At 36.2% G+C, this 21113-nt stretch overlaps 4 protein-coding genes across 5 annotated transcripts; 2 read left to right on the forward strand and 2 right to left on the reverse strand.

The window, feature by feature from the left end:
* Nucleotides 1–195: 195 nt before the first annotated feature.
* SDG20 (SET domain protein 20) lies at nucleotides 196–2350 on the reverse strand. 2 transcript variants are annotated; one of them, XM_087122278.1, is made up of 2 exons: nucleotides 1713–2350; nucleotides 196–856 (listed from the first exon to the last, which is right to left on the reverse strand). In XM_087122278.1, exons 1-2 carry the CDS (start codon nucleotides 2329–2331, stop codon nucleotides 468–470), a joined length of 1008 nt encoding a protein of 335 aa, XP_086978404.1. In that variant the 5' UTR covers nucleotides 2332–2350; the 3' UTR covers nucleotides 196–467. The 2 variants fall into 2 exon arrangements, with proteins under 2 accessions (XP_086978404.1, XP_086978403.1); XM_087122277.1 differs by having other exon boundaries at nucleotides 1701–2350.
* A 1509-nt stretch (nucleotides 2351–3859) lies between these two features.
* LOC111789998 (HSP20-like chaperones superfamily protein) lies at nucleotides 3860–6729 on the forward strand. Its single transcript, XM_023670753.2, has 6 exons — nucleotides 3860–4020; nucleotides 4410–4596; nucleotides 5147–5300; nucleotides 6141–6169; nucleotides 6259–6304; nucleotides 6491–6729. Exons 1-6 carry the CDS (start codon nucleotides 4016–4018, stop codon nucleotides 6523–6525), a joined length of 456 nt encoding a protein of 151 aa, XP_023526521.1. The 5' UTR covers nucleotides 3860–4015; the 3' UTR covers nucleotides 6526–6729.
* Nucleotides 6730–7316: 587 nt separating this feature from the next.
* EMB2654 (Tetratricopeptide repeat (TPR)-like superfamily protein) lies at nucleotides 7317–15513 on the reverse strand. Its single transcript, XM_087122028.1, has 10 exons — nucleotides 15060–15513; nucleotides 14732–14904; nucleotides 14480–14585; nucleotides 12104–13213; nucleotides 11897–12002; nucleotides 11604–11808; nucleotides 9881–10013; nucleotides 9571–9675; nucleotides 8715–8835; nucleotides 7317–7872 (listed from the first exon to the last, which is right to left on the reverse strand). The coding sequence occupies exons 1-10, from the start codon at nucleotides 15459–15461 to the stop codon at nucleotides 7856–7858; spliced, it is 2478 nt and encodes an 825-aa protein (XP_086978154.1). The 5' UTR covers nucleotides 15462–15513; the 3' UTR covers nucleotides 7317–7855.
* A 1361-nt stretch (nucleotides 15514–16874) lies between these two features.
* On the forward strand, nucleotides 16875–20845 carry LOC111791473 (Integrase-type DNA-binding superfamily protein). Its single transcript, XM_023672835.2, has 9 exons — nucleotides 16875–17240; nucleotides 17888–17970; nucleotides 18113–18121; nucleotides 18227–18315; nucleotides 18677–18750; nucleotides 18822–18872; nucleotides 19246–19307; nucleotides 19446–20083; nucleotides 20449–20845. The coding sequence occupies exons 1-9, from the start codon at nucleotides 16990–16992 to the stop codon at nucleotides 20500–20502; spliced, it is 1311 nt and encodes a 436-aa protein (XP_023528603.2). The 5' UTR covers nucleotides 16875–16989; the 3' UTR covers nucleotides 20503–20845.
* The last annotated feature ends 268 nt before the right edge of the window (nucleotides 20846–21113 follow it).

Raw genomic sequence — 21113 nt, forward strand, 5'->3', positions numbered from 1 at the left:
GGTCGTTCCCCTGATATACTCTAGATTTGTGGATGAAGATTATTCCAAATTTGGGGAGTAAACGAGTTCTAATCAATGGGTTTTGAGAACGTAAAATCGAGAATAGTAAACTTGAAATATAGTTATTTTCTAAAATTATAAGGACTAAATAGACATTTTAAAAGTTCTAACATATGCCATTAAGAACATGGACGAGGAGTATCAATATCAGTGCTGCTATCCATTGAGATATGTTCGAGATGGCAAAAGTTACTAGTATCACTATCAGTGCTACCATCCATTGATCTATGCTCGGGAAGCCAAAAGGTACTAATATCACTATTAGTGCTGCTAGAAGTATGTTCGGGATGGCAAAAGTTACTAGGTATAACTAACTATCTAAAATGAAGTATAATACAAGGAAAAATGAACACAAACTACTCTCAATTCCTTTCCTTCCCGTTCCCATTCTATTTTCACTCATGAAACTATGTATTTTCTGAAGGCAAAGTTCCCAAACAGCAAGAACTACCACAGAAGCATTTCAAACCTTCATGCTTTACTCTGATATCACCATAACTAAATGTAAGCTCTTCATCTTTTGATATGCTTCGTGAAGCGTAGAAACAAAGGCGAGGCAACATAACGCCTGTGCTTCTCACCAGTCTCGTTACTAGATTACCTCCATCACAAGAGTGATTTGCGAATCGCCCGACATTCCCAATCCAGGTCGCATCGATGTTTGTTCGCAAACAAGCATTTCCAGATGGAAGGTGCTCCCTCACTACGAGAAGAGATGAAGCGAAACGTCCACCTTTAGCACGAGCATCATATATTTTCTGCCGCCTTCTTGCTTCTCCGGTGGTCAAAAGTTCACCTTTTAGATGCAAAGATTAGCCGCAGAAAGTTTAGAGATCTTCAATGCATTAAACACAGTATATCTCTTACCCTTCATGTAAACAAGTACTCATTTACATTAACCAAAAATCTGATAAAAAAATCATCATCCACATATTCTTCCCAGAAAGCAAATAGTTTTCATCTATTTAAGTGCTCTCGAGTAATTACCCTCGTAAACAAACAAATCGATCAAGAAGGAATCCAATCGACTCGTATAGAAGCAATTTTGTGGACTAATATTAACTACTCCTCACTTTGCAGACTTTCACGCCCCATGAAACTATAAAACATTCTTTCATACTCAATAGAGTTCGCAAACTTTCAATATACTGACTAATTTGGATGAAATTAACTTATTCTATGTACATACGAGGTAAATCAGTAGTTTTCTTAAACATTAATTCAAGATTCAAACAATGAGACCCCTAATTCTTCTATTAGCTTATGAGAGATTTTGTTTAGTTCATAGTTGGACCAAGAACACTGGTTCACTGAAAAAACAATGGAACGAAAGAAATATATACATATATTTTGGGACTTGACTAAAATATAATCTTATAAGTTGAAACTCACTTCTTCAATATATGCAAATTGAAACGTAGGTGAGCAGTTCCTTAAGCATTAATTCAGGACTTCAACTAAGAATATGTGTATTTTCATGGCGTAATGTGGACTGATTACCGAGGGGATTCAAAGACTGTATGCAATCTTTAACTCTAATGTTCATACTAAATTCAGCCGCTCAAACAAATTAAGGCAGAAAGGGCAGAACAACTATGCAAAATCGTAACAAATTCCAGAAAATGAACATCAAAATGTACCTGCATACTCACAAATGAACGTCCCTTTTTTAATCAACTCGTCTGCGTACAAACCCCATCCTTTCTTCTCATCTCTCGAAATTTTCAATCGAACAGAAATTCCTCTCTGAGTCAACCGATTTTCACACTCCAGCCCACAAGAACATCGTGGTCCGCACTCGCTAGCAACATCCTCCAACCCATCCAAACTCGAACAGGGGCATTGAAACTCAAAATCCCCGCAATTTTCGCAATCGCATCCAGATACTTCGCCGCCCAAATTCATCGATTCGCTCCCGACATGACTCGACTGTGAATCAGAAATTGAACCCCAGCATTGGCGTTCGATACGGTGATCGGGGATGATGCTCGTCGGGGTGTAGATGAAGAAGGCGTAAGGGCAATCGTTGATTGGAGGGTGGAATGGGATGGGGATGTTCTCGATTGATCTAGAAGCGTCGAGAATCCGACGAAGAGTGATGGATTTGGAAGTGGCATAGAGGAACTTGCAAGAAAGAGAAATGTTAGCAAGCTCAAGGGAGGTCAGCCATGGAAGGACGAGGTGAGCGCAATGAAGGAGACCACTCGTTAAATGTTCTTCTTCTTCGGCTTCACTGGTTTTCAAGCCTTTTTTTGATCCGACTTGCGGCATTTGGCGATCGAACCCCCGTTCTGTCGGACACCATCACCCTTTATACATGCTTATAAATTATTTATTAAAAAAATGCTAAATAAATAAAAGTGGTCTAAAAAATAAAAATAAAATCACTCAAGCATGACATCATCATCATGGAGATGGGTATTGATCCCCGTACCTCTCACATACTAAGTGAGCACTCTACCATATGAGCTACATCCCCGTTAATAAATTGACGATAATTTAGGAAAAAATGACCGAGCATCTGATTTTTCTTGAAAGTTAATTACTTCATAGACATTAATTAATTCATGGTTGCATTTGAAAAATAAATTGAACAAATAAATGACATCATGGAGATGCAGGATATCAATCCCTATACCTCTCGCATGCTAAGCGAGCGCTCTACTATCTAAGCTACATCCCCTTTAACAAATTGACGATAATTTAGGAAAAAATGACAAAAAAAAAAAAAAAAACATCACGGAGTTGTGGCATATCGATCCCCATATCTCTTGCATGCTAAGCGAGCATTCTACCATTTAAGCTAAATTAACAATAATTTAGGAAAATACGACCAAGTATTTGATTTTTGTTGAAAGTTATGATTTTAAAGACATTACTTTAATAGAAAAATAGTACATTAATCTTCGTTACTTTAAGCCAATAATTCACGCTCTAATTTCTGCAAAAATAAATGATTTTTTTTGCAGTGATGTAGATTTAAACAGGTGGAAATAGGGAACCTACTGAACATAAAATTACTAGTGAATGTAAAAATTAATAGAAGGTGAAAACAGAGAACATACCATATATAAAATTACTCGTGAATGTACATTACTTTTCATTACTCTCAACGAAGAATCGTTGCATTAATTTCTGCAAAAAAAATAAATAATTTTTTTTATAGCGATGTAGATTTAAATAGAAGGTGGGGATGGAAAACATACCATATATAAAATTACTGTGAATGTACATTAATTTCCGTTACTCTCAGCGAAAAATCTTTGCATAAATTTCTATAAAAATAAATGAAAAAATTTGTAGCGATATAGATTTAAATTGGAGGCAGGGACAGGTAACATACCATATATAAAATTATTTGTGAATGTACATTAATTTCCGTTACTCCCAGCGAAAAATTTTTGTATTAATTTCTTCAAAAATAATAAACAAATTTACAGCGATGTAAATTTAAATGGGAGGTAGGGACGGGAAACATACTAAATATAAAATTACCGTGAACATACATTAATTTTCATTATCGTTAGCAAAGAAATATATGCATTAATTTTTACAAAAATAAATAAAAAAATTTTACGGACGTGGGGACCGCTCTATACAGAAGGCTTCTCTATCCTTACCCCATTTAGTCGACATCATTAAGTAGCTATGGTTAAATTGGTAAATATATAGATTTTTTTTTTATTTGTTGGAATTAAAATTTATTTAGACAAAAAAAAAAAAAAAAAAAAAAAAAAAAAAAAAAAAAATTTAATGGAGGAAATGTATAGTATTGAGCTACGCTCGAACTTGAAACCGAAAAATTAGTTTAATCCAATCTTCCTCCGACCAAAAATGGGTTTAAGCGGTTACGCACAGAGCCCCAGAGTGGACTTCAATTTTTATATTCAGGAGTAGCGGGGAAGGGTTTTCTCTCGATTCTCCTCACCGTTCTTTCCGATCTTTCCTCCCCAGAATGAGGTATTTTCTGTTAATTTTGCTGTTTCTTCACATGTAACACTACTTGTATTTGATCATCTAGCTTTTATTCTGGCGTTTTTAGCTTTTGATTTTGATTATTCGCTCCTTTTAACTCTTGTTTCTTCCCGCTAAATCACGCCAGTTTTGTTCTTCTTCTTATGTGAAATTTTTTATTTCTGTAACTGGATTCTTTTGTGGGGATGAATTTGGTTTTGTTTACGTTTCTGGATCGATGCTTGTGGAAGATGTTGTCTGTGATCTGTTTGAATGAGTGTAAGGCTGGTAAATGTAGGTCATAATGGATAGAGTTGGGGTTTTGATCGCCTTGATAGATGAAGGCAGTTGTCAAGTCATGGCGATAATTTTTTTTTTTTTGTTTGTGTATGCAGTAGTCGTAATCCGGAGGTTCTATGGGCTCAGCGTTCGGATAAGGTTTATCTGACCGTTGCTTTACCTGATGCCAAAGATATTTCTGTGAAGTGTGAACCTCATGGGTTATTTAGCTTCTCTGCAAAGGGGCTGCAAGGTGCATCTTTTGACTTCAGTTTGGAACTTTTTGGGTCCATAGTGCCTGAGGTGAGCTATTGAATAACTTTTGGTGCACTTTTTTCTTCTGTTTAGACCATGCTTAGAATGATCTTGATGTGTCCATTACTGATCTTATATCATATGTAGTGGTTTCTTATTCTCTTATGTGTTAAGGACCGTATGAGCGGAAGTTGGGACTTGGGAGTTGACACTTTAAATGTTCGGGAAAATGGCATCAATGCTGTGATTGTTTTCGAAGATCTTCTGCTTATTAGCTTAGCTCGCAAAAAAAAATTTAGGATTGTTACTGAAAATCAGAGGAAGGAGTGGAAAAAATTGTAAGAGGAGAGTATTTTCTTATATTTCTCGGTGTATTGAAGGAACTAAAAAGCGGCAAGCAGCAAATAGCTATAGCTGCTAGCAAACCACCACACATGTAGCATACAGTCATTGATTTTGACATATAACAGCAAGAATAACAATCAGATTTAAAAATTAAATGAAACAAAGTAGAGTTGAAACTTAATTAACACTCTTAATCTGATGGCTTAACATTTACTTTATATTTATCCAATATCCTTCTCTTTGCTTGATACAGGGCTGTAAAACTAAGGTTGGCTTGAGGAACATAATTTGCTCCGTCCAAAAAGAACAGAAAGGTTGGTGGAAACGGCTCTTGAAAACGGAAGAAAAACCTGCTCCATACTTGAAGGTTGACTGGAACAAATGGTGTGATGAGGATGAATCAGACTGTAAGTTCTTTCTTGTAACATAGATGTACTGTTGGTATATAAAATGCAAACACCCTAGGAATTGTAGAGGTAATATACAAAAAGGAGAGAACCTCTGTCGTAAAGGGAGTTACATTAACAACTTTTCAATTAACCAAAATGTCATCCGAGTATAGTTTGTGAAATGACAGAAGAAGTTGAACCCATGGATGCCGTGTTTCTTTCTTGAAAGGATGGAACACCCAATATAGATAGGGATTTATCCATATTGAGTTTCTCCTTTTGCTATTCAACAATTTGAGTTTTCCAACCTGCACGTTTTTTTAATATTGCCGACGTTTCTCTTCCTTATTTGTCACTACTTTCTTTCAAGTTTAACTACTTGAATTTTCCAACTTTCTGTAGCAGATATCCTGCGTTGAAAACTATTATAGGGACCCCGAAATAATTTTATGATGTTGGTTTATGATCAAAGCATAAGGATCAGTAGGATACTAGTGAGAATCTTAGCCATTGCTATATGGCACATTGATAATGACTTAAGATGTTGGTTTGGGTAGGCGTTACTTTGGGAGAAAGATCGCCTTCCTGAAAAGCTCCAGTATATTTTTTTCTTCTATATTACCATACAATTTCAGTCTTATTTTCTCCCAACCTTAGGATTGGGATCCTTATCAAATTGGCTCTGCTTCTATTTACATAAATATGAAACTGCCATCCCATGCTATTCCATTACCATTTGGCTATGCTATTTGTGAATTGTAACTTAGCACTTGTAGCTTCAAAATTCTTAGAAGTAGAACTTTAATCTTGCATACCCTATTTGTAATATTTGTTGTAACAGTATAATTGATTTTGCAGCTGCTTTAACTTCTGATGACGACCTTGCGGTAAGTTGATTACATTTATTTCCTATATGCTCTAATTTAGTCAAAAGTTCAAGTTGTGTTATATAAGCTATGTAAATAATTTTCTATAGGATATGGGCCTAGATGATGGAAGCGGCGAGGATGGAGGAATGCTCTGTGAGTCCCAATTTAATTTTTTTTTACCATATGTTGTTTCTTATGAATCTTATGGCCCTTGGAAAGAAAAAAAAAACTTTTAAAATAAAATTAATAATTTGTTTTTTAATCTTAACAAATAAAAAGCACTTTACAGAGTACTAATGGGTACTAATGTTTTACCGCTTCTTATTGTCTCCTTGACAGATCTCCCCGACTTGAAAAAAGTAGGAGGAATCTAGCAACTACGTGAAGGGGAAGTTTGTATAGAAGTATCCTAGAACCATTAGATTGACCACTGAAGTTGAATACTGTTTTTATTCCATGAATTTTGTATCAAGTCTTGACTAGTGCTTATGAAATTGTCTGAACTTGACATTCTTGATCTGCACTTACACATTTGTCTGCCCTCTCATTAGCTGATCTATTCAGATTTTGCAGTCTCATTGTTCGTCCATTTGTGTTCGCGTTCATTTCATTAGCTGATCTATTCAGATTTTGCAGTCTCATTGTTTGTCCATTTGTGTTCGCGTTCGTTTCATTAGCTGATCTATTCAGATTTTGCAGTCTCATTGTTTGTCCATTTGTGTTCGCGTTCGTTTCATTAGCTGATCTATTCAGATTTTGCAGTCTCATTGTTCGTCCATTTGTGTTTGTGTTAGTTTCATTTTGTCATATATACGCATGAGCTTTACCTTACAACTTAAAAATTATATCTTTATTTTTTGCTAGTTCATTAGTCCTCAACATTTGATAACAAAGTTGGTAGGAGTAATTTTTTGTGTATTTGTCTTCAGTTTTAAGTATGAGATGCTTTCAAGAACTTGTTCTGATAAGTTGATTTGGGGATGCAAGAAAGGGTTTATTTTGCAAATTAAACTCTTGTATTATAACAATGACTTCTGATGTTTGCCCACATTAGCGAAGTATATATATATGTATAAGAAAATGTTGCCATATCAAGCAGAATAATGGAAATGCCACCCCAAAACCATAGATTTCACCGAGGGTTGCCTGAAAAACTCAAGTCGTTCTAAAAGAAACTCTGCCATTAGATTGCATCACAACCATCTGGTAGTTGACTGATTGTAACTAATTGTAACTAAAGTTGACTGATTGTAACTTTTTAGTTGACTAATTATAAGTTTACATTGTTAGATAACACAACTTTCCACAATAGTATGATATTGTCTACTTTGAGCATAAGCTCTCGTGACTTTGCTTTGGCCTGCTTTGGCCAAAAAGCCTTATATCAATGAAGATAATATTATTTGATTATAAACTCATGATCATTCACAATGGGGGACTTTCATCTCACATACATTACGAACAAAGTTCTCGTGCCACCAATCCCTTCCCACTTGAGCTTAGGAAGTGTTAGTCTGTACCATCTTTGGATAAATGCGGACAAGTTCGAGCCACATACAAAGAAACTTTGGTGGCCAAATCACCTCAGTGGATCTTTCAATGAGAGCCTTTCAAGCGGACTGCTGCATCCGCATAGAGGGCAGACACATATTAACACCTCGTGTGGATAAAATGGAAGGATGTGAATGCAGAGTTTGCTCCATGCTATCTTTTCAGAGATTCTGCATTGGATTTTATGTTGCAAGAGATCATTACAAGATCGAAAAACGATAATAATATAATGAAACTAGATGAAACTTTTTAACAGTTCAAAGAGTACAACTTGACTCAACCTGAAATGACTGAAAATTACAGTAACAAGCTTTATGATTCAATAGTTGAACCTTATACACCAGCATGAGATAATAAATTACATATCTATTTGTCTTATTTTATCTCTACTTTAAAATTCTAAATAGGGTAACGTCCTCCTGCTCCATCATAAGTTCACCAAAAGTTGTTTTTAACTCATAAGGAGTTGGTGCCTTGCAGAGGGAAATCATTTTCATTAGTTTGTGGAGCATTTAGCTTCAGAGGAGCAAGAAGACTTTTAGTGGGGTAGGGATGTGTTGGGGAGTTTTGGACTATGGCTAGGTTCAACAACTATCCTTTGTTTATTTGCAAGTTGGTTCTTTCCCAGACAACTTCAAAAAAAAAAAAAAAAAAAAAATCTATTTAGGTGTAAAATTTCTTAAACTAATCAAACTCTTAAAGGTTAAGGTATATTTTAACATTATTAAAAAAGTTTTAAAGAACAATAACAAAACTGTTGAGAGTTCGATGGTATTTCGAACTTTTTAAGAGTATTAATGATTTGAAAGTTTAAAGGTATTTTTGAAACAGAATATTGACGGTCTCTCTAAAAATAACGGTAAACGTACTTTTGATTTTTTTTTAAAGTACAAGGGTATTATTAAAACTTTTAAAACTTTTAAAACTTTTAAAACTGGTACCTCATGTATGAAAGTATGGTTTCTCGCTAAAATAACAATTATAATCGCAGAAATACACACAACCCACATACCAACTCTTTCCTTGATGATAGCAGCGCACTCTGCACCACCACAATTTTGTGCGAAGTAAAGTATGTCACTGTACATTGCATTAGAGGGTTGGATTCCAGCATCATCCATCCACTGCAAGACCTGTACATAAGTTTATTTAAATTTCTATATTCCTGGCTGGGAATATGATGAAAACACTTAAAAAGCCATGTTATTTAATAGAAAGCAAAAATTTAATGAAAGGGCAAAAGTACGAGCCAAAATTGCACCCAACTCCACAGACTAAAAACAAGGAACTGAAGAAAAGAGACAGTAACATGGTATGGAATTCGTAATGAGCTAGGAGGGGCGTTTTTGCTATAGTCAGTCAGAGAAAGAGTAGTAATGAGTAGCAACGGAAAGCTCTCTAATTCTTCCTTGATTCAGTAACTTGATTGATAAATAAACCCTAGTTCATTTCAAAACATGAATGACAAACAGACACATCCAAGAGTAATCAGTATTTCAAAAGAGTTATTAGGGGAAAAATGCACTGTGCGAACCGCTTTCAACATAAACTTGCATTAGACATTCAAACGTTGTATCCTGCTCTAGAAATCATGACTCTGGCATCTTAACTAAAGATTCAAAAGAATTTAGACTATCATGTATAAACAAGGACTAATATTTCTTATGGTACTTCTCCAAAGTCTAGGCTTGCTCAAAGTTGCTTCAGTATTAGCACCGAGATATCAGAAAAAAAAAAATATATATATATATATAGGACAACTAAGGTCCAAGTAATATACAATTCCTATAATCAGCAGTCATAGGTATATATTAGTAAGAACAGCTTAAGGGCTTTGAAATGCCAAGTTAATGAAACATAAAGCGTACCTCAATGTATTTCCTCCAATTTCCAAAAGACAAGAGATTCTTCAACAAGATTGAATAAGTACTAATATTGACACTGGATCCCAATGCCACGAATCTGTAAAACAGCTGTATTTTGGGATAAAATAGCTTAGAGTTCAACGCACTACAAGGATACAAACAGTTGGCATATGTAAATCATGTTCGTAGATATCAGACTTTAAACGATAAGGAAACAGGGGAAATTTTGAAGTAAAAGAATGTGCAGAAAAATTTGCTTGATTCCCAACATTAACCCATAAGAAATATATCGACACGTATATTTTCCAACTACCTTCATCATAATCTCCATCTTTCCACTTTTTCCCAGAAAATGCAGAAGATGATTAATAGTTCCAACTGAGACGAGATGCAAAGAGGGCTCCATAAGCTTTATTATGTCAGTTGCTTTCCTCCAATCTCGTAGTCTGCATACAAATTTCAGTAAATAGTTTCTTAGTGAAAGAGTGAAAAAAATAAGTTGCAAATTTTCAAGGTAAAATTCAGATGATAATTCTCTTACTTTTACAATAGTTACAAGGGTCTATCTTAAGTAGAAGAGAGACCTAATACACAAAAGGAAAAACCTTGTACACATAATCACACTTCAAGTACACCTAACAAATAAAATATGGTAAATATATTTAAGAATAAACCATCAATAAGTAAACCTGAAAACCATTGTGATCAAATGATTCAAAGCAAAGAAGGATGCCTCGAAAAAATTGTAATGATTATATACAACTGTAATCATAAGTGGTAATCATATTAGAAATGTGTGAGGATGATGTGAAAACTATGTCACCTAGATAGATAAATAATGCTAGGCATAGCGAGAGAAGACTAGTTAAGTAGCTAACTGCCTTTTATAGCTGGTTGATGTAAATTGAGAGGCTGTTAGTGAATTCCGTTCGGTCAGGAAGTTAACTGAGGAGACTGGCAGTCGTGTGTACAAGAGGCTGAGAAGAAGATAGTCAAAATTATGAGAGTTAGAGAGAATAGGCCTACCAAATGCCCTTTATCAAACATCATCCCTCCAAAACCTTGTCTAAAGACCTCTCCATCCCTCTAAGAATTCTTATATTTCTCTCAATCCACATGCCCTACAAGATTGCAAAACAGTAAGTCTGCCACAAGACCTCCCCTTAACACGAAACAAAAAGTTCATCACACTTTCCTCAAACAAAGGCCATAAGTCCCTATTACACACCACAGGAACCCCAAACAAACTGAAGCACCGATTCCAAAGGGAGTAAGCAAACTGGCAACCCCATAAGTGATATCAAGATCCCTCATGTTTTCTACAAAGAACACACCATTGCGGGCGTAAAACCAAGGTAGAGTGCTGCTAGATGCGATCTTGGGTGTTCACTCTTCCATGTAAGACTTGGAAAGAAAAGAAACTTCACTTTCTTAGAAATTTAACCTTCCACAAAAAACAAAAAAAAACAAAAAAAACAAAAAAAAAAAAAATACTAAGGTTACTTGAATTGGAGCTCGTTCTTGTAAAAGTTCGGGCAAAGTATTAATGGGCATACTAGGGTACCCGTACATTTTACATAGATTAGGCAGAACAGAGGAAGAGTAATTAGCAACACATTAACTGTTATACCTATTGGTGCCAGTTAATTGGATTGTTCATGAGTCAAGAATTCGTTAGGAAGTTAAGTGAGTGGACTGCCAGTTGAAACATGCACAGGAAGTAGAGTAGGAAAACCTAAGAAAAATGTTAAGAGAGTTAAAGAAGAGAACAAGCATCTATGCTGAATTCTTGAGACATTCAACTTAATAAACATTCATAGCTATACCACCCAGTCAGATCACATTTAATAAAGCTCAAAGATTCTTCTTTTCTGAGGACTACACGGAAGGATCAAGGTGAGTCTAAGTTCAACCAAACCAAATGCTCAATAAATTTTCTACCGAGGGCAGCGAATTAACTATCCTTGCCATACAAATATGCTAGCAAAATGTGTATAAAGAAAATATGTAATGTATATGTACATGTAAAATCTTACGTGCTACAAGCTGACAACATTTCAAAGAAATTGGCATCGTTGAAAGGAATTCCCTTCTCCTTCATAATTTCTGCCAGAGTAAGAACGTTGGAAGCCTGATTTCCCTTATTATATGCTTTCATCAAAGCGGAGCATGCTATAGAATCTAGTTGAATGTTATTTGTTTCCATTTCATGATATAAGGAGCAGGCTTTTTCCCATGTCTCTGATATGAAAATCAAATTACAAAAGTTCAGAATCAAACAATCTCTTTTTATAGTGGCAAATCAGATCAATGAATTGAAAAAACCTACCAGTTGTACTATATGCATTTATCATTGCTGTATATGTAACTAAATCGGGACAACAACCACTTCCCTTCAATGAATTGAACAAAGTTTCTGCTTTCACAAGTTGACCCTGCAATGCATGAAAATTAAACAATGAATAAAAGACCGGGATTTATCTCAATTGACGTGTAGTCTAAACAAGGGAAGTGTCTGTCTTGCTAAAGTACTAACCTGTTTACTATAGGCACAGATCATAGAAGAGTAGATCTCTTCAGACAAAGGAATCTTTAAATCTACCATTTCTTTGAAAAAGTGGATTGCCTCGTCATATTTTGACATCCTACAACAACTACTTATCAAGATAGTATATGTGACAGAGTCTGGTTTAGTGTTCTTATTCTTCATTGATCTATACAAATCAACAGCCTTTTCATATTCACCAATATTCATGTAGCTACCAATAGCTGAATTATATGCAATAGTGTTCAAACGAATTCCCCGTAGCTCGGCAGCAGAAAGCACAGCATCTACATTCACCTTTTGACCAAATCGTCCACAGGCAGCCAAGAGGGTGCATATTGAAACAACATTTGGATGAATTCCATCTTGCTCCATCTCACGTAAGATGTCAACAGCTTGAGCTAAATAGCCATTAGATCCATATGCATCTATCAGGGCATTGTAGCTAACAAGATTTGGCTTGCATTTGTTTCTCTTCATCATATCAAACACTTCTCTAGCCCTTGTAGGTTGCTGAGATCTTCCAAATGTACTGAGTAAAGATGTATATGATACAACATCAGGGCGAAAACCACTCCTTTTCATCTCATCAAAAACTGTAGAAGCTTCTTTATCCATCCCATGAGAAGCATATGAACTTATTAGAGCATTATACGAAACAATGTTAGGTTTTATTCCTTCACCCAGCATTGTACTAAATACAGCTTTACAATCTTCAATCTGTCCACAAACAGAATAAAGATGAATGATACTTGTGAATGTTACAACATCAGGACGACATTCAGCCCTCTTCTCCCGCATAGAATTAAAGATTTCAATGGCTTGTCCATATTGTTTGACCTTTATCAAACAATGAATCACAATATTAAGTGTTGTTGTGTCAGGCCGGATGTTTGTACCCTTCATCAATTCAAAATATGACAAAGCTTTTGAATACTGAGCCCCACTTTTATATGCAGATAGAACAATATTGTGGGTCACAAGATCAGGGCCAACCCCATTGTCTGTCATTTTCTTGCAAACTCTCAAAGCTTCTCTCCAATTTCCAGAAGATCCGCATGCATTTATCAAATTATTAAACGTTGATCGACTAGGAGGGATCTGCATCAATTGGAAAATAATAATTTTCTTAGTACAATGTATATATTGATAAATTAAAATTTAAAAGTTAATTTTCACATAAATTCATTTAATTTTCACGTAAAGTCATTAACATTGTTTTGATATTCACAATATTTTTTTTATAACTTTCTTCATTGTTAATTTTTGTCATTGACAGGTATTTTATATGTATAAATAAACAAGAATTAATATCAGTAGAAACTGAACAGTTTCAAAAATCTTTCAAATGAGTTGGTTTTTAATGTAAAATATTAAATATATGTTTGGGTTTTTGTATAGAAGGGACAGAGGCGTGCCAAAAAAAAAAAAAAAAAAAAAAAGAAATATGACCCAAAAAATGCTAAAACTGGGAAGGAGAGGACTTCTATCATTCAATCAAAAAGCAATCTATGCATCTACCTCTCCTATGCATGTCATTCCACCCATCCCAGGAATTTTCCCCTAAATACTCCTAATAAAGCTCACGAGAAAACTAGATCACTTGGAATCTAACAAAATACCACATGAAGGTTTTTTTTTTTTTTTTTTTTTCTTTTTTTTTTGGAGAAAAAGCTCCTAAACCAACCTTCTCTTACCCCTCCCTCAAGTCCTCTAAGTTTCCAATAAAAAAATTCATATGTAAAGAGTTGACTCCCTTGCATTTGCAGAAGCATGCTTCCCATTGCAAATATCAGAATAAAAAATCCTTCCACTCCCTTGATCCTCTCCAAAAAGGGTCCTCCCCTCTCCTCACACCCCTCCCTCTTAAAGATTGAGGGATAGGATTATCAGCCAAAAGAAGCCAGGGGCTGAACTTCACTAAGAAATTAGGCAACCAAGCCCAAAAGGTAAAACCCCCTAAAGGTGCAGGCAAAGGATATAAAGTATCGATTCAAGAAGAAAAAAGTTAGCGCCGCTAAAGGAACCAAATGTGCACAAATGTAAATAAGCTACAAAGGTTGCCCATCGCTGACAGCGAATGGACTTGATGTCCAAATAAATTAAACAAAAAAGTAACTCACACTTCGGTATAAATCCTAGAGCCGAACATAGTGGTACGAGTATAAAACTCTATAGTTCCTGAGGTGTTGATCTTGAAAGTTCGTATTCCTAGTTCTTCATATTGATGAACATTGAAGGGTGAGGAATTATGGGCATACAGATGCATCATATGTATACATATACACTTGACAAATCAAAGGCAAGAAGGTTTCACACAGTCAGTCAGAGACACTAAAATCATAAGGGAAGTATATAAATACATACAGCAGCACGTAGCATGTCCTCCATTATATTCATCGCCCAACGCCATTGGCCTGCTCTACCATGTGCATTGATTAGGGAATTGTAGGTCTCGGCATCAGGTTTGCATCTAATAAGAAATATTGTTCAATCAACAATATCTGAACAGAGATCAAAATTGCGCCACAACAAGTAAAGCACCAAGAATACTTTCACAGAACCACATAAGAAACACTATTCAATACTTCAACATTACATGGGGAATCTAAGACTTACCTCCATTTTTGCATTTCAAAAAACAAACCACGAGCTTGATCTATTCGGTTATGTCTGGCATGCAACCTTATCATCATATTGTAAATATCGTTACGGGCACAATAATTCTTTTGGTTTTTCATCCAATCAAATACTTGGACGCAGTGTTCAATAGACCCATTTTGAGTCAACTCCTACCACAAGAGGAAAGAACGGTTGATTCAAATCTTCATAACGTAAATGGAACTTCACTAACTTACATCAATCTTGTAAAATCATACCGGTCGAAGAATTAGAGTTTAATCATTGCACAATAAGCTGTTAAAAAGACGGTGTGGAAGGGCGATACCTTCATAAGAGCAGGATAATTCTTCCGAGCAAACCGTCCAACCCAACAATTCAACAAAGCCTCGACATCACCATGGCGTTGTAGCTTCAGAATCCTCTGTACGACCTCAGTGACCGTCCAGTCCTTCTGGAATCGTTCGCCCCCAACTCGAAGCTGGTACCGCCTGGGAATATCGAGTTTTCTGAGCCCGTTAACGAGGGTCCGAACTTCATGCTTGCCATTGTCGTAGTCCACTAAAACTTGCTTTGTCTCTTCGAATGCCGACTCGTTCTTCGAATTCTTGCAAATGATGAGGGTTTTAGGAAAAGTGGAATCCACGCTCCGACCAGTCAAATCGGCGGGATATGAAAATTTGTGGTGGTGAGAGGGGCTGTGGTAGCAGTGTGGTGGCAGCGTCGCCATGGATTAGAGAGGGATAGCATGAGAACTAAAACCAGTCGCGACGAGGACAAGTTTATTAAAAATAAAAAAAAAAATTTAAAGAATATAGGACAATTTCATGACTCACCATTTATTTGAATAATTTGATAGTTTAATTATAATTTTAGTGGGAAGTCGGGAAGAAAAATCCAAAAATGATAATATGGGCTAAATGGTGCGCTTGAGTTGTTACAAATTGTATTAGAGCTAACCACGAGACAGTGAGCCAGCATCACGATAGGTTCACGGAGAAGCTTGGAACAGAAAGCACAAATGGGACAATATCTGCTAGTGATAGCTTGAGCCATTACACACAGTATTAAAGTCAGAACACCGATCGACCTGCTAGTGAGCTTCCCCTAAGGGTGTAGAAACAGTATTAAAGTCTCACATTATTTGGGAAGGAGAACAAAACACCATAAGGGTGTAGAAACCTTCCCCTGATAGACGCCTTTTAAAACCTTGAGGAGAAGCCTAAAAGGGAAAGTCCAAATAACACAATATCTGGCGGTAGGGCTTTGTGATGTTACAAATGGTATCAGAGTCAGACATTGGACGACGTGCCAGCTTTTTCGCTGTCCCTCGAAGGGGGATAGACACGAGGCAATTTGCTAGTAAGGACGATGAGCCTGAAAAGGGAGGTGGATTGTGATGTCACACATTGGTTGGGGAGGAGAACAAAATACCATTTACAAGGGTGTGGGAAACCTTCTCGTGGCAGACGCATTTTAAAGCCTTGAGGGGAAGCTCGGAAGGGAAAGCGGAAAGAGGACAATAACTACTAGCGGTAGGATCTGGGCCGTTACATTCTTCAACTCATCTGAATAAGCTTTGATGTATAAATAAATGATTTTTGTTGATATCATGAATATAAAATAATTTTTTTTTTTTTAAAGGTTAGTATTAATATAACTTTTAAATAAAAGTTTATTAGTATTATTGTAATGATATACATAAAAAATTATCTTTTAATTTTTTTAATAGATTAAAAACTGATAAATATTATTGAAATTAGGTATATAGAAAATATTTTCTAAATTTGGATGTTACTTCAACAAAATTTAATAAAGAAAAAAAAAAAGAGCATTTAATATTAATTTGAATAATGGCAAAATAATGGAATTAACGTCCACAAACACAGCATGTTACTCTGACATGTAGCAACCTGACTTTTCCAGCAGCGGACAAGTGGCGTTGGTACATCACGTGATCATCACGCTTACTTTCAAACTCCCGAATTTACCAATTTATCCTCCTTCCCACGCTAGCCGTTGCAACCCCTTTTGTCATCGCCGAAGTGCCATGCGATGGTTCCAAATTCCCAAGGACAAAACCGTAATTTACTATCCCTCCTCTCTCCCCCGACTGTAGTTTTGCCCCCCCCCCCCGTGGTCAATCAAAATCCTCCAAATCGAAGTTTTTCCTCACACACACACTCTCACTCTCACTGGAACTTTCTCTCTTCTTGTTTCGCTGAGATTCTTCCTCCTAGGGTTTAATTGCAGTTTCCATGGCTTCCTCGTCCTCTGATCCTGGCTTCAAACACGAACCAGGTTCTTGTAGTGCTGCTGCTGCTGCTGCTGTTGCTGGAGGAGGAGCGGCGGAATCTTCGGAAGTTGTAATGGCGAATGATCAGCTTTTACTGTACAGAGGGTTGAAGAAAGCGAAGAAAGAGAGAGGTTGTACTGCCAAAGAGCGGATCAGTAAAATGCCTCCGTGTGCTGCTGGAAAAAGAAGTTCTATATACCGCGGAGTCACAAGGTAATTTTGATATCATACGGCTTTGGAGCTTGTGAAGCGTTTGATTTCTGATATATTGAAGAGTTCTGTTTTTCTGTTTTTCTTTCTTTTTTGTTTGGAAGTGATTGAGTTTAATTAGCTTACAGATTCTCTAAAATTTAATTGGAGAAGTGTACAATTGTTTCTCACGATTCGCAGCCAAATTTGATAGTGTGTAAAGAATGTGCTGTTCGTTCGTTCCGAAAAGCGTTTAGTTATGCACGAAAACAGAAGCTGAAATCGATCATTCTCATGTTGGTGAAAGAGAGAGTTACTGAATTGGCTTAATGATTAACTGCATCTTAAGTAGAGCTAGACATAAAGGGAATTTTGGAACATTACTGATCTGTCTACAGGTGTGGTATATAGGACCTTAATTATTGAGTTCATCGTAATCATCATTCTGTTGAAGTCGCCTGCCTCATTTGGTACCATATCAAGTCAGTAGATGTGGGCAATACACGTTATTATCATAAGATGATCAATTGTTTGGTTAACCATAAAGGTGCTTTCTTATTTTTTTATTTAGCGAGAATTGGTTACCTGACTTTGCTTGTGATGTACTCCTGTTCTTTATCTTTACCTTTTTCTCTGCTGACAAGCGCCATTGAATGGTTTGATGATATTAGGCATAGATGGACTGGTCGTTATGAAGCTCATCTTTGGGATAAAAGTACATGGAACCAGAACCAGAACAAAAAGGGAAAGCAAGGTCTGTTTCTCTCTCACATACACACAAATATTGGTGTGAAACCAATCACTGATTTGCTTGTGATTTCGGAGTACTGACATCATTTTTATCTTTTGTCTTTTATTTAAAATGTGCATGGACGGCATATGATTGATCATTCCAGTGTATCTGGGTAAGTTAGACTTCTGATTTCTTTTCCTCTATATTGTTTTTAACATCGACTGAGACTAGATTATTTTTCCCTTTACACTTATTAATGAACAACACGTATCTACAGGGGCATATGATGAAGAAGAGGCCGCTGCTAGGGCTTACGATTTGGCTGCGTTAAAATATTGGGGTCCTGGGACTCTTATTAACTTTCCAGTGAGATGTCATTTAGTCACCTTCCCCTTCAGGAAAAGGAAAAACGAAAAAAAAAAGAAAAAGAAATTGATTCTTTTATGACCATGGTGTTTCATAAATTGTTTTTATGCATACTTTGAAGCATGCATTCCTCTTTCTGATCCTTGATCTTACATAGTATTGGAGTTCTAATTTAAATTGTACGACACTTTCTAGCTTTTGAACGAGTTTATTAAATATGGATGTTATAGAATATTACCACCTTACAGAGTTTTGGAAAAAGTATTTTATTATCCAGTGTAGTATTTTCAGTATCCAACTTGTATGCTTTGTTCTGCTTGACTTTTCTTTGTGTAATAAGAAATGGAACTTCATTTTGCAGGTGACTGATTATTCAAGGGACCTTGAAGAAATGCAGAATGTTTCAAGAGAGGAATACCTTGCATCCCTAAGGAGGTAAGTTGAAACAGTTGAAACATCTTTTATGGTACAATCGGCTGCTACTCATATAATTATATACTTTTCAGAAAGAGCAGTGGATTCTCCAGGGGAATATCCAAATATCGAGGTCTCTCGAGGTATTTTTTTCCCTCACTATCATGCTCTTGATTGAATTCACTTTTGCTTCCGCAAATTAATATATTGCTTATATACTAACATGCAACTGATGCTATTTCTTTAGAGTCCTTTGAGGTAGAATAAAATCTTTGAATCCATCTATTATTTTCTTTCTTTTCAATTTTCTTTTTTTACTTAAACTTGCAAATTTTCTTTATATCATTGAAATTTTGATTTAGAGTATAATATTTACATTATTGTTGTGGCTTCAAATGAATTCTTGATGGACATCATGCACACTTGAAGTCGTCTTATAAATTAATAGTATCACTATTCATGTGACTTGCATTTTGTTGATCTGTGTTAACTAATGTTGATGCATTTATGAACCAGTCGTTGGGATCCTTCATTTAGTCGTGTGCCGGGCCCTGAGTATATCAACAGCATAAACTATGGTAAGTTGTCTTAACTTATTATTATATCATGTCTCTAGGTTCAAGGACAGTTCTCTCGTTGGATGTCTTTGATTTCTGAGTTTATACTTAAAAGTGGACAAGAATTTCTCAGTGCCTACCCTCCAATGTAATCTTAAGGTGCTGGAGATGATCAAGCAACAGAAGGTGAGTTCGTCCCAGGCTTCTGCATTGAAAAGAAGATTGACTTAACAAGTCACATTAAATGGTGGGGGCCCAACAAAACTCGGACGGCAAGTGCTGGCTCAAAGTCATCAGAAGAAGACAAACATAGTAGTTGTGCTGGAGAAGTTGGCAGTGAACTCAAAGCTCTGGGACAGACCACCCGTCCTACGGAGCCATATGAGATGCCCTGTTTGGGTACATTACATGATGTAAAGAAGACTACTTCCAGGGTCTCTGCTTTAAGCATCTTGTCACGTTCCGCAGCCTACAAGAGTTTGCAGGAGAAAGCTTTGAAATTACAGGAAATTAACAATGAGAATGATGAGAATGAAAATAAAAACACTGTTAACAAGATGGATCATGGGAAAGTGGTTGAAACACATACAAGTCATGGTGGTGATCCCAGCGAGAGATATGGGGTTGCTTTCGGAACAAGTGGTGGATTGCCACTTCAGAGAAATATGTTCCCCTTGACTTCTTTCTTAACTGCACCTCTTCTTAGTAGTTACAACACTGTTGATCCACTGGGAGATCCGATTCATTGGACATCTCTCGTTTCTGTTCTTCCTACTGGACTTTCTCGTGCAGCCGAGGTTAGTATATTCACTATCGTTGTTTTTGAGATGACTATTAGAAGGATGAAAATCACTTTTAAGGAAATAAAGTCTTATGGTATTTGGTTGCATCTTAAGTAAGAGGCAATATCTGAAAATTCTAAAAAAACTAAAAACATTTAGACGACTTCGGAAATAAACATTTGATTATTGCTTTGTCTGAAAGTGCTTATAGGAATCTATTCTCAAAAGATATTCCAGTTTTACTCATAATAAATGTTAATGGTTCAGTCTACGACCTGGAAGATGATATGGTTTTAGTGAAACATATTGTGTTGCTTTATATCCAAAGGGACGTGGAGAGATGCTATTGCTTTCATATAACCCTCGGTTCCATAATGCAGGTTACAAAAACGGAAACCTCTTCAACATACACTTTGTTTCAACCCGAGGAATAAAGTTCGAGGAATGTCTCGCGTACCCCAACAATGATGTTCGAGTTTAACTCAGTTCGACTGGGTTTCTGTGCTGATTTTGTAGGATCTCACATGAAAACAAGCTTTCAGGAATAAAGCTTTACATAAATCACAATGCATCATACATACTCACCATCACCTGAGGCTTTAAAACGTAGTAGCGATGATCACGAAAGGAAACCCCATACGGTTGAAGAAAAAAGGAAAAAATATCAAGTCTTACAATATCACCCGTTTGTTTTGTCCTGGTTGTTTTATATTATGCATATGTATCTCTATCTGAAAGTTATAGTTATATAAATATGATTTCCTTCTTGAATACATATATCCAGTTATCGATATCAAGATCTCGCTGCTGTTTCCCATTTCGTGTGTTGACATTCTATCATTTTTAACCAAATGTCTGTGTTATGCACCCAGTCATCTGGTGAACATAGTTGGAAGGATCGGAGTGGCTAGCCGCTTGCAATTTGGATGACATTGTCCTGCTGTGCCCTCAGAAGAAAAGGTAAGACTCCAAACTCCAAACTCCAAATCCATATTCTGCAGTGATTTACATGAGATTTCAGCCTTCCTGACTTCTGCTACGGTAT

This window comes from Cucurbita pepo, chromosome 3 (genome assembly GCF_057944985.1).
Source record: "Cucurbita pepo subsp. pepo isolate OVF chromosome 3, ASM5794498v1, whole genome shotgun sequence".
NCBI lineage: Eukaryota > Viridiplantae > Streptophyta > Magnoliopsida > Cucurbitales > Cucurbitaceae > Cucurbita > Cucurbita pepo.